General features: G+C 42.2%; 1 protein-coding gene across 7 annotated transcripts in view; it reads left to right on the plus strand.

Moving 5' to 3' along the window:
* nalcn (sodium leak channel, non-selective) overlaps positions 1-13,589 on the plus strand; it is a 78,059-nt gene that overhangs the window by 8,408 nt on the left and 56,062 nt on the right. For all 7 annotated transcript variants that reach the window (XM_029458872.1, XM_029458876.1, XM_029458875.1 and 4 more), the window contains 6 exons: positions 5,207-5,290; positions 5,409-5,548; positions 5,631-5,759; positions 10,889-11,040; positions 11,877-12,019; positions 12,327-12,431. In XM_029458872.1, coding sequence (XP_029314732.1) covers positions 5,207-5,290; positions 5,409-5,548; positions 5,631-5,759; positions 10,889-11,040; positions 11,877-12,019; positions 12,327-12,431 — 753 coding nt within the window. The remainder of the gene's footprint in view (positions 1-5,206; positions 5,291-5,408; positions 5,549-5,630; positions 5,760-10,888; positions 11,041-11,876; positions 12,020-12,326; positions 12,432-13,589) is intronic.

A 13,589-nucleotide genomic window follows, 5' to 3' on the forward strand; every position in this document is an offset into this window, starting at 1 on the left:
TGTAGAAGGAGAGAGGACAGGAAAAATACAGGTTCCGTGGAGTGAGCAGGTAGAAGAGGCAGAGATGGAGGAAGAGGTTAAAAAAACAAAACCTGCCACAAAACGGAAAAAGAAAAGTCAGAGTGCATCCAGTGATGCCAAGAATAGTAAAGTCGGGGAGGAAGGACAGACAGGCAGGAAGCAGGGACAGGCAGAAGACAGTGCTAGTGAAGAGGAGTGTGTGTCAGACAGCAGCGACATCCCTGGTTTTACTCTGACCAACAGCCAGAAAACAAAAATGTACTCAGTTGAAATGTTGAAAGTTTTCCTCCAACACACAAAAAACCAACACGGAGTAAAAGTGGAGGATTATTTTCCGGATTTACTCGTTTTTATTAGCTCAAGCAGATTCCATATGAGCCAAAAAGAGTCTGGCCTCATTGAGCAGGAGGTTTATAGATTAAAAAAACTGGTGCTTAAAGTAAAAAAACAAATAAACAGTGATGATGGGGGTCTTAATTAATTTATTTGTTTTTATTTTTTCTTATTTTAACATGTCGGCCATGGATACTTTTAAAGTGGGTGTTTTAAATGTGAACGGAGCCAGAGTTTTTAAAAAAAGGACACAAATTTATGAAACTGCAAAATTAAAACACATTGATGTCCTTTTTTTACAGGAGACGCACAGCGACGGCTCTAACGAGATAGACTGGAGGAGGGAGTGGGAAGGGGAAGTCATTTTAAGCCACAACACATCTCTTAGTGGAGGAGTGGGCTTCCTCTTCTCCAAATCTTTTACTCCAGTCTCACTGGAGGTCGAGCATTTTATCGAGGGGAGGTTGCTTTTAGTAAAAGCCCGGTTTGACCTTTTTAATGCTGTTTTTATAAATGTGTATGCCCCAACAATCGGTGCAGAGAGGAAGTTGTTTTTACAAAAAATTAATGATGTTTTAAATAGCTGTGCCTCGGAGGATTTTTTATTCTTGGGGGGGGATTTTAACTGTACAGAAAATGCTTTTTTAGATCGGAACCACGCAGAGCCGCATCCAGCGTCCCAGCATGTTCTGAGGCAGCTGGTCCGCTCTCATGGTCTGGTGGATGTATGGAGGAGGATGAACGCAGAGGCTAAACAATACACATGGTCCCACTGCAGAGGGAATAGGATTTCCTCTGCCAGGTTAGATCGTATTTATTGTTTTAAACATCATTTTAACATTTTTAAAATGTGTAATATTATACCTGTTGGTTTTACCGATCACTCTTTGCTTTTATGTAATGTTTTTATAAGAAATGTGTTGCCAAGAAGCGCATACTGGCACTTTAACTCAGTTTTAACATTTGATAAAAATTTTAGAGAAGCTTTTATTTATTTCTGGAGTGTTTTTAGGCAAAGGAAGAGTGATTTTAACAGTCTTAGGCAGTGGTGGGACCATGGTAAGACTGAAATTAAAATGCTTTGTCAGCAGCACACCCTCAATGTCACACATGACATCACCAGATCTATGAAAGACCTGGAGGGTGATATAGTGGAACTAGAACAAATAAGTGAGTCCACAGGAGATCGAGGATATATTGAAATCCTCAAAGTAAAAAAAATGGCATTAGCCGACCTGCTAGACGTTAAAGTCCAGGGCGCACTGGTCCGGTCCCGGTTCCAAAACGCCACCGAAATGGATGCTCCATCCAGTTTCTTCTTCGGCCTGGAGAAGAAGAACGGACAGAAGAGGGTAATCCACTCACTGCTCTCAGTCACAGGGCAAGAGATAACGGAACCAAGCCAGATCAGAACACGGGCTGTGAGTTTTTATTCCTCCCTATACTCGAGTGAGTACGAGGGGGAGGAAACGTTTTTAGAGGGGTTTTTAGGGGGACTACCTCAGGTAGCAGAGCAAACCAACTCACAGCTGGAGGGGCCGTTGACCACACGGGAGCTACAGGCTGCTCTGCAAAAAATGCAAGGACGGCGGGCTCCCGGCATCGACGGCCTCACTGTTGAGTTTTTTAAAGCATATTGGGACATTTTAGCAACAGATCTTTTAGATGTTTTTAACGAGAGTCTGGCCTCTGGTTCCATGCCGATGTCCTGCCGCAGGGCCGTGATAACGCTCCTGCCCAAGAAAGGAAACCTGCAGGACATCGGAAACTGGCGCCCTGTGTCTTTGCTGTGTGTGGATTACAAGCTTCTGTCCAAAGCTCTGGCCACCAGGCTGGGGGGGGCTATGGAGCAGGTCATCCACCGGGACCAGACCTACTGTGTGCCCGGCAGGTCCATGGTAGACAATGTCTACCTAATTCGAGATGTTTTGGAGGTCTCCAGCTCATTGGGCTGTGATACTGGTCTGATTTCTCTAGACCAGGAAAAGGCTTTTGACCGCGTTGAACACAACTTCCTCTGGAAAGTAATGGAGAAGTTTGGGTTCAGCGCTGGTTTCATAGGCAAGATCAAGGTGTTGTACAGTGAAGTTGAGAGTGTGCTGAAGTTTAATGGTACTCTGTGTGCTCCTTTTAGAGTGTGTAGAGGGGTCCGGCAGGGCTGTGCTCTGTCGGGGATGCTCTATGCGCTCTCCCTGGAACCTCTCCTCTGCAAAATACGCTCCAGCCTACAAGGTCTGGTTTTACCTGGTTTTAATAGCAGATTTGTTTTATCCGCATACGCAGATGATATTATTGTTTTTATAAAAAGCCAGAGAGATGCGGACATTTTAACAGATATAGTAGATAGTTTTAGTGTAACATCGGCAGCGAAGGTAAATTGGAAGAAAAGTGAGGCCCTCGCTGTCGGGGAGTGGCGTGGCGGTCTCCCAGTTCTTCCCCAGAGCCTCACCTGGAGAACTGACGGCCTGAAATATCTCGGAGTATTTGTAGGAAAATAAATTATTGTCCAGAAGAACTGGGAGAACGTCACAGAAAAGATTCAGGGAAAGCTTTCCAAGTGGAAGTGGCTGCTCCCTCAGATGTCTTTTAAAGGTAGGGTTTTGGTTTTAAACAACCTTGTAGCATCCCAATTGTGGCACCGTCTGACCTGTGTAGACCCTCCCTCAGGCCTTTTAGCAAAACTGCAGAAAGAAATGGTAGATTTTTTTTGGGATGGTCTACACTGGGTGCCACAGGGGGTGCTGTTTTTATCCAGAGAGGAGGGGGGACAGGGCCTTGTCCACCTGGCCAGCCGAACAGCCACTTTTAGACTTCAGTTTGTACAAAAATATCTTACCGGCCCGGCTGATTTGGTGTGGAGAGATGTGACCAGCTGCATTCTCAGACGTGTAAATAACCTGGGGCTGGATGCTGCTCTGTTTTTAACTGATTCTAATTTTTTTAAGTTAAATGGGCTGCCTCCATTTTATCAGGGTGTTTTTAAGTCTTGGGCCCTTTTTAATCATAAAAGGTGTCCAATGTCGGACTCTCTGCACTGGTTGTTGAAGGAGCCTTTAATTTACAGAGCCAGGCTGGACGTCAGCAGCAGCAGCACACCCAGCCTGATGGTGGCGCTCTGCAGGTCCAGAACCCTGTGCCTGCAGCAACTGGTGGATGCAGTGGGGCCGGCGCTGAGTGATGCCCGAGCCCTGGGCTTGCTGCTGGGTCTGACCTCCGTTCGAGTGGCTGAGAGGATTCTGGAGCTGTGGAGCCAGAGGCTATCGGGGAAGGAAAGGAGCCAGATAAAAGACTACAGTGACGGGAAGGCTTCTCCAGACCCAGCAGACCCTTTTCCAGAGATCAACCTGAGCCCAGGGCTGGGAGAACTGACCGGTCCCCTGCTCAAGGTCATTAACCCGGCAGGACTGACGCTGCACAGAGCCGACAAAAAGACTCTATATATGAACTGTGTCAAAAGCATCCACAAGAAAGGCCTGTGCAGCAGACCCTCCACTGTGTGGAGCAACAGACTGGGTTCAGGAAGTGGACCAAGCCCACAGTGGGGGTCTTTTTACAAACCTCTCCTCAAAAAGCGGACAGCCGACCTCCAGTGGAGGATTTTACATGGTGCCGTCGCTTGTAACGCTTTTATCGCCGTTATTAATCCCGCTGTTTTTAACAAATGCCCTTTCTGCAACCTACGTGAGACTGTATTCCATGTTTTTACTGAGTGTAAGAGACTCACAGAGTTCTTCTCTCTTTTAACATTTGTTTTTAGTCTTTTTAACGTAGTTTTTACCGAGAGTGTTTTTATCATGGGAGCTGCCTACAAAAAAGACAACAAAGAAAAGTGGCAGCTCCTAAATTTCCTCTCGGGAGAGGCAAAAATGGCCATATACATTAGCAGGAAAAACAGAGTTGAGAACAGAGAGGGGCAGGAGGCCAAGACAGTGTGGCTGTGCAATATCAGGGCAAGACTCTGGCTCGATTTTAGGTTTCACAAACATACCGGGGATCTCGACACTTTTAAAGAACGTTGGTGTTTTAAAAACATTATCTGCACTGTGAACAATGAATGTTTACACTTTGCACAGGTTTTTATTGGATAATTTTTATATATTTATAGAGTTGTTATTTATAAATGTATATTTTTTGATATGATAATATGATTTTTCGTTACACTTTATGAGTAAACTGTTTGTTTTAAGAATATGTAAATAAAGTGTTTTTGAAAAATCAAAAAATCTCTCTCTCTCTCTCTGTTGTCTCTCTGGCTGTCTGTCTGTCTCTGTCTCTCTCGCTCGCTCTGTTGTCTCTCTGGCTGTCTGTCTGTCTCTCTCTCTCTGTCTCTCTGTCTCTCGCTCTCTCTCGCTCTCTCTCTGTTGTCTCTCTCTCTCTCTCTCTCTCTCGCTCTCTGTTGTCTCTCTCTCTCTCTCTCTCTCTCTCTCTCTCTCTCTCTCTCTCTCTCTCTCTCTCTCTCTCTCTCTCTGTAAGTGGTAATTAAGTGTGCACATTTTTTGCTGGCCTCATGACATTTCAGTTTGTTCACACTTCAGGGGCTTGATCATTTTTTGTCTTCTCGTGTAGAAACCAAGGCTGTATGAATATTGTGGTCAGTCAGTCAAAATGGATTATCATCCCAGATTATGTTTGTTGTTTTCTTTGGATATTGCTATGCCATTACCTTTTCACACAAATGCTACAATTTCACAGAACCGTAAAGACTAGTCTTAAAACATCCCATAATGTCTTGTAATTGTTAGAATATGTCAGCTTTCTTGATAACTGGCCTTGGATAATTATGATGTATATTCATTGCTCCTGTTCTTCTCTTCCAATAATTCTCTCATTTTTGGCCTTAATGTCTCCACAGGGGGATAACTCCTATGTGAAGGATCGCTGGTGTATGTTTGATGGATTCATGGTGTTTTTCATCTGGGTGTCCCTGGTGCTGCAGGTATATTGCAACATTACGTAACGGTACATTTTTCCTGCAAGTGCTTGTACAGCTTGACATAAGGAAATGAATTGTTGTAGCTGGTATCTACTTCTTAATACATCTCTCCTTGTTTTAGGTGTTTGAAATAGCAGAGCTTGTGGATCAGATGTCTCCGTGGGGGATGTTGAGAATCCCCCGGGCGCTCATTATGATACGGGCCTTCAGGATCTACTTCCGCTTCGAGCTTCCTCGCTCCCGCATCACCAACATACTGAAGTAGGAAACTGTCATGAGCATTTCTCTCCACAATTAATGAATAGAAAAGAAAATGCAATTCTTCACTCTTTGTGTTTTGCAGGCGATCCGGCGAACAGATCTGGAGTGTGTCCATCTTCCTGCTGTTTTTTCTCCTGCTCTATGGAATTCTGGGTGTTCAAATGTTTGGAACGTTCAACCATCATTGCGTTACTAATGACACAGAGTTTGGGTAAGAACAAAAGTATGAGGAAGTTTAACTTTGGATTCCTTTTTGTTGCTTGTTGACACTCTTAGTACTTGTTTCAACGAAGCAATTTGACTTAGCTTTCATCCTTTTAGCTTTTTAATCAACACCTTTTAAATAACTAAGATGGAGGCTGCTTTTCCCAGCTTTAATAGAGGTGATGTTTACTGAAGCAATAATGGTTAATGAAGTAGTTTTAAGAAGCTAGAAGACACATTCTATACATTGAGTGTCTTTCTTATTACAGTTTATAGACTAGGGCCAACACTAACTGCAAAACATCCAAGCACAACACCACTGGTAAAGTACCATAAGGTTCAGACATGCATGAGCCTGAATGCAACCAGTCAGACATTTAATGCATTACAGGCTATAAAAGCCAATTAAAATAATTCACCTGCAAGCATATTTGATCATTACATAAATAGCCTATGAATACAGCTAGTGAAAACACGCCCAAATAAACTGTATGCTCACTCATCAGTGTTGATGATTTTTCCCCGCAGGCTTTGTGCTTGCAAGTTTATGTTACTTGTGAGCTATGGAAATTGTTTTGCGGAGGCGGTAGTTTGTTTTACAATCTGCCTAGGTGAAACACTGAAGGGGCCTGCACAATCTAGATGCTCCGTTAAACGATCTAAAAAACATATTTATTAATGCACTATACCCAGCTGCCAGATTCCATATAACATTTATAATGCAGTTTATCATATATATACCTTTAGGCACTTTTTTGTTTCCATTTCTGTGCTTACCTTTTCCTCTCACACAGCGATTCGTTTGTCAGCTTAAAAACAAAGTGTACAGTCATGTGCTTTCATTGGCCAAGTGAACAGTTGTCTTGTTTAACATGCAGATAAATGCAATTTCTGTCAAGTGACAGTTAAAATCCATTCCATTCTGAAACAACTGATATAACCAGCCCAACCAAGTCCATATGATGAAAAAATATTTGAATTGGTGTGCTGTGCTGTTAAATTATACTGTTTATCTCTACCTTCAGATTGTAGCCAGAGATGGGACCTTATCAAAGGTTCTAACAGGCAGAGCTGGTTGTTTCTCTTTTAAAGGAACATTATGTAGTATCAGTATTTTTGGGGGATTTTATTTGGTGTATCACTTACATTATACACCACTGTCGTAAATATGGATAGCTGTAACGTTACACGTGCATTAGCGAGTCGACAACTTTGCTAACACAGCCAAACATCAAGCAAGTTCAACAAAATAAGACTTAGCAAGCCAGATAATATTAATACGCAGCTTCTGTTGGCTACTATCCCCTGGTACGCCAAGTAAGGGCAACACAGCTAACTGAGCTAACAGCTAACTAGCTGAGGACAGCTACTGTTAGCAGCAGTTAGCGGTTTTGGTGCGACCGTCTAAGCCAGTGTTACTCATTGCGCGGCTCGCGAGCCTATGAGGCTAAATAAAGGGGTGATAGATATGATTATGGAGTCAATACAGATATTTCATTAAAAACAAGCAGGGCTATTACATATAACCCATTAAAACACAGTGTCTGCTCTATTAGCCTACAAATAATACAAATAATTGATAAAAGATACAAATATAGACTAGAAACAAGATATTTAAACTTGCTAGGCACTGACTCACTGCGGAGTTGCCAGTTTTGGCGGTCTATCAGCGCTACAATGGTGAATGTGCTCTTGGACGGGTAGATACATGGTGGGCTAGTATACAAATAAATACACTTAACCTGGCACTTCATACTCGCGTTAGCTTGGCTCCGGTCGACTCGTTTCACCATTACATGCTAGTTCGCGTGCGTTTCTACAGACGTACAATGGATCAATTTCTTATTAAAAAATAGTTGCACACCAGTTGGACAGAAACAAAGCGTGACAAACGAGGGAAATTAAGATTTGGCTTTAGAGCATCAAACCACAGCGGAATCGAGCGGAAGATGCTGGAGATGTGGTTTGTGGACAGACAACAGGTGCTCCCGTTAAAAAAAAGAAAGGCACGAGCCATACTAAACGAGCATAGGACATTTCAAGATAAGTGGACAGAGGAATCTTTATTTGTCCTCCACGAGTCGAACCCTTTGTGATTAATGTGCAAACAAACCCGCTCTGGTTTCAAGTGAAGTCATTTGGAGCCGCATTTCCAAACGACGCATCCAAAAGTCAACGAAATTTACGCACCTGGAAGAGAAATTAGTTAAAAAAAATAGAGCAGCTTTCTTCTGTTTCTGGACAACAAAGGCTCGTACACAGGACAACTAATACAGCTGAACGATTATCTGAGGCATCTTTTGAGATCGCATTGATTTTGGCTCGGGCAAAAAAACCTTCTCAGACATTGTGAAACTGCTTTTTGGATTCAGCAGAAATATTGTTTGCAGAGTTTGACAACATCATCCCAGTATTAAAGTAATCCTGCTTTTAATGAATGCATTGGTTGGCTGCATTGCATATTGTATGTTCTGGGTGGGATGACAGATTAATAAACAGACGTGCTTTTTATGACTGGATATAGCTTTTCATACTTTGCGGTAAAAGTGGCTCTCCTGTTGACTTTGTCCTATCAATGTGGCTCTCACGTAAAAAAAATAGTGAAGCAGTAGCCTACCCTTACGCATTAAATAGTAGTACAATTATTCAAAATAAAATATTCAATGAACTTTAACTTAATACTGTAACCCTACTGTTTCATTGTCTTTAATACAATTCTAATTCAATTGAAATGACCAGTATAATAATGTGGACGATTCTGTAGAAGCTGAAGCTGGTTCTGTAGAGGCACCAGCACTGGGGGACATGTGGGACTGGGGAGGTGTGACATTGTGTACATAGTGTGCTTTACAAAATCAGTAAATATTTATACACATTTGTGAAGGATTTTATTTGAACCATTCAGTCGAGGATGATAATATGATACAGAAAATAGGAATCCCTGCGGAGACCAAAGATGGGGGAAGCAAACATGGTTAAAGCCCCAGACTGCAGGTAGAGCTAACACTAATTATGAACATTTAAATTGCCTATATTGTCAATATCCAGCCTTCGTACAGTGTTAGGCTCATTCCTGCCATTATCTCTCCTTAGCGATCGTGTGCCTAAGCACTCAAAGGGCACCACTTACATTGACCATTAGTAGCAGGGAAGACTGCACACGACATTGTCACATTTATAGCTCTGACGTACATCAGTACATCTGGCAGCTGCACATCTAATGTGTTTCCTGCTGTGCTCCTTTCCCTAAATCCCTCCCATATAGATGCTTCTAACGGGGGTATTTTAATAAATATGTCACACAAGGAATGATGTGCCTAATCTCTATCTACCATATGTCCTTGGCACAAAGTCAAAGCTCCTTAGCTTTTCACACACAAGGTATTTGATGGGAATTGGGAAAAATGGCAGTAGAGACATTTTCTGATATTTGTGAACAAAGTAGGATCTGCTCTTCTGGATGTCAGGATTTACCTCCATGGAATGAATAACATGTTTTCTTCACTATGAATTAGTGTTACTGAACCCTACACTTGTGTTTGATAGATTTCTTCAAAGCTACATTGTGATTTGAGGGTTATTGTAAATAGAAAGGTCTTAAATGAGATATTTTTAACCAATTAAAGGGATAGTAACACTTTAGAGAATGTAAGAATATCCCTTTTTATGAAGAAATGTGACATAAAAAACATGTTTATTCTTTGTTTTCAAATTGGATGGAGAATTTAGGAAAAGGATATTATTAATATTTTCCTTCATATGCTAAACCCAATAATTTAGTGGACTATGTTTCATCAAGAAGTGTTTTTTAGCCTAAGTGGGCTGTTGACAGGCCCTCACATTTTCAATTATGCTAACCATTACAAATTAATTTGGGTTTGATCAAATAACAGATTCAGAAAACCAATCATAAATAATACCTTATCACAAATATGGTTTGTTTTTAATTTGTCACCAAATTATGAATATGACGTTATAACTGGACATTTGGTGTCTCATTTAATGCTTCATTTATCTCCTCTTTGTCATCAAGAAAAGTGATTTATTTGATAAGATGCAGTCTTATTTTTCAGCCCAGCATAATACGCTTTATCGGATTCATCACTATGCCTCTGATTGCCCTTTGTGATGGTGCAATAAATTATCCCTTCTGATCCTGTACCCCTTAATAAACAATTTGGATGAATGTCTGGGCAGCCAATTTGATGGCATTCATTTTCATTAGAGAAATCATGCAGCTCCTGGAATAACACCTGAGGCTAAAAGACAGGGAGCCAGGGAAAGAGGGAGAAGGGGCGGTGTGTGTGTTTGTAATCTGTACAGTGTGTGTGTGTGTGTGTGTGTGTGTGTGGTGTGTGTGGTGTGTGTGTGTGTGTGTGTACACAGGCAATATTAATCTGTGTATCTGTCATATGTGTGTTTCTCATTCTTATTTAAAATTTGTAACTGGCCATAAATGTTCAGCCCCACAGGGCTTCGCAAGATAAATTCTGGGGGTCGCCAGATGGTTGCGGAGAATAACAAATAAAATATATTAAAAATGATATAACATATTTCATTTTTTTTTTACATTTTATCGCCTGTACCAATGATATCATTTGCCATAGAATAGATGTTATTGAGTGTTCCTCCACATGAGATTCTGACAGGATTTCCAGTGGGTCAGGGGGAACGCATCACAAATCTACAGGACAATATCGAGGTGCCAGCTGTTGAATCATCACAAACAAAGCATTATTTATTTACAGTTATTTATGAGAGCATTCACAATAATCAATCAAAATTAGCAGTTGGAGGCGCGTAGGAACAGCTGTTTACGCCGGTTCACAGCGTGCTCTCTCTGTTTCTTTCTATCTCTCTCAGTCTCTTGTTGAATGTCCCTTCACCTCCCAGCCTTTGGATCCCTACAATGGGGGTAAATGGAATCAGGGGCTAAAACAGCTTAGCTTGAGCGTTCAATGTGTTTGCATCGGGGGGGTCGTGAACACCAAACTGAGTATTCTTGGGGGGGCTCGCTATGCAAACAGGTTGAGAACCACTGCATGACAGTATACACTCCTCTTTGTAAAATATTAATTCCATGTACCACACTTTGCATATATAGGATTTAATAACAGTTCTTTCTCTTTTGGTCAGCAATGTGACATGGAACAGCTTGGCCATCCCAGACACCCATTGTTCCCCCGATGGGGAGGGCTACCAGTGTCCTCATGGCTTCAAATGCGAGGACCTGGAGGACCTGGGGCTCAGCCGACAGGAACTCGGCTATAGTGGCTTCAATGAACTAGGTATAATCTATGCACTTACACGTTTAATGCATTCACACATGTACACATAAGTGTCTGATGACATGTTTCACATTAATACACATTTATATACTCTTGAGATACAGAAAATACTGTATATCGTACATATGAAAAGGAAATGCAAATGCACGAACACGCAAGTTGTCTTTACTGCCTTTCATCTATAAATCTGAAACATGGAAGAATGAGCCTGTGCGAGAAAGTGAGAAGTGAAGCGCTGCATAGAACAGCTTTGACGTGAAGCTGTGCCATTCAGCAGCATCTTGCATTCTTATCAGCTGCACGGTGTTCAAATCCAGTGTCGGTGCACAGTGCAGTGCACCTAATCTCTAGATAGCCATGAAGGAGACTGAAAGAGCTTCGCAGTAAACCCCTACCTTCATTTGGACATTATAAACATGGACATGGCACATTCTATGCAATTTACCGACTAAATGTATTTATGTTATTGTAGCTTTTAGTGTGAAGCTGAAGTGCATTTTTAGAAAAACCTGGATTGTATTAAGCAGTCAGATGTAATATTATACTTCACATCCACGCAGAGGGAATAAACTATTCATAAGAATGCAGTATGTTATGTCACTAACTACCTCTAGCTGATTAAATCATCTTTAGTCGAAACTCAAGGTATTGTCTTTTTGAAAGGCTAATTCACAGCATGGTGCGACTCTACTCGACTACTTTTCTTTTCCACTTAACCCAGATTCAAACTAACGGCAGCCGGAAAAACTGCCACTGTCACTTGTATCACTAACAAATTCTGCTTTTCATCTGACTGTATATCTGTCTCTCTGAATCCTGTGTCTGTCTTTGTTTAGGTACGAGTATCTTTACTGTGTATGAGGCTGCATCACAGGAGGGTTGGGTGTTCCTCATGTACAGAGCCATTGACAGTTTCCCTCGCTGGCGCTCCTACTTCTACTTTATCACTCTCATTTTCTTCTTGGCATGGCTTGTCAAGGTTAGAGTTATTCTCTCTCTCTCTAATGCACTTTTCCGAATGCGTTCAGCTCCCATGACATGGCAGCAGGGGATAGTTGAACGCCACAAGGTTCTGGTTAATTGACATAACCTAATCTTTCACATACAGATATAATGAGTTTCCCTTTGTTACTCAAAAATGTTCTCTGGCTAATGAGAGAATGTCACGTCACAGATAGTGAAATGAAGTCGAGAGACGGACGTGCACTTGGTCATTTATTTTTATTGTCACAACTCTCTCGCTGTCTCTGTTTCACTCGCTCTCTCTCTGTCTTTCTTACTTCCAGAATGTGTTCATTGCCGTCATCATAGAGACATTTGCTGAGATAAGAGTGCAATTTCAGCAGATGTGGGGGTCAAGGAGCAGTACCACCTCTACCGCTACAACACAGGTACAACCATCACACTCACAGACTCACAAGCTGACATGGCGTACTACTCTGACCTGATTCTAAAGTGTCAATTCATCAGAGTTCTGCTCATCCAAGTTGCATGAACTCAGAAGTATCACAGGGATGAACACAGACGCAGTTTGACAGGAATGGCTTTCTTAAGGGGTTACAAGAGTGCATCGTCATCATTACATGCCCTCACTTACAGCAACATCGGTAGCATGAGGATGCTGCAGATGTCCTTCCTGATGGCAGTGGTGGAGTGAGTGTCTGCTTTGGTGACTTCAGGATCGCATCTGTCAATTCTGTGCTTTCTGCTGGCTTCGTCAGACCATTATTACCAGCGGAGTTTGAAACCGTTGGGAATGGTATGAGAGTCGGCACCTCCAAAGTCTGAGACCGCGGCGTTCTGCTTGTAAATGTTCGATTGTCCAATCACCAACAGCACCAGACTGTTAAGGTAAAGAGCAAACTGAGCCTGAAGGGTTAGCTCTTGATTTACCAATCAATTGATTATTCAAAGGTCATGACCTCCGGGCAGTCATTGAATCTATGTGATCGAAGACGGAAGAGGCCCCGAAATTAGATTACGTCACGGGATGGATGTGTGGGGTCACCTAAAGGCCACGGTAAGGAGGTTGGACCTCTGAGAAAGCGCTTGGCTACTCCTTGGTGTTGGAACAACCTTGGAGGTATTCTAGGCACGTCTAACTGGAAGAATACCCAGAACATACTACATGAGTATACGTCTGGGGAGAAGGACACCTGGGCTACATGTGCCCGGCCTCGTGTAGCCCTATTCGATCCACGTTTTGTAGCAGTGTTGATTTTAGTTACTTCCAAAAGACTTTATATTAGTTCGCATACTTTTTAAGATGCTGATCATGAACCGCAACCTCCTGGGTTTCTGTCCGGCTCGGCATCTTTGTTGCATCTCTCTCCCTCATTTCCTGTCACCTCTCCACCGGTGCTATCTGATAAAGGTGTTAATAAATCAACATGAACCAGTTGCGCAAGTGACAACCCCAAAGTCAGCAACTCATTATGAAAGCCCTAAAGAGTTGAATATTTATTTTTGGAACAGAAATGAGTTTTGTTTTGTCCAATATGGATGTTGAAAAGCAAATTACAAGATTGTACCCCCTCCCCCCCCTCCCC

Source organism: Cottoperca gobio, chromosome 21, assembly GCF_900634415.1.
Source record: "Cottoperca gobio chromosome 21, fCotGob3.1, whole genome shotgun sequence".
Classification (NCBI taxonomy): Eukaryota; Metazoa; Chordata; class Actinopteri; order Perciformes; family Bovichtidae; genus Cottoperca; species Cottoperca gobio.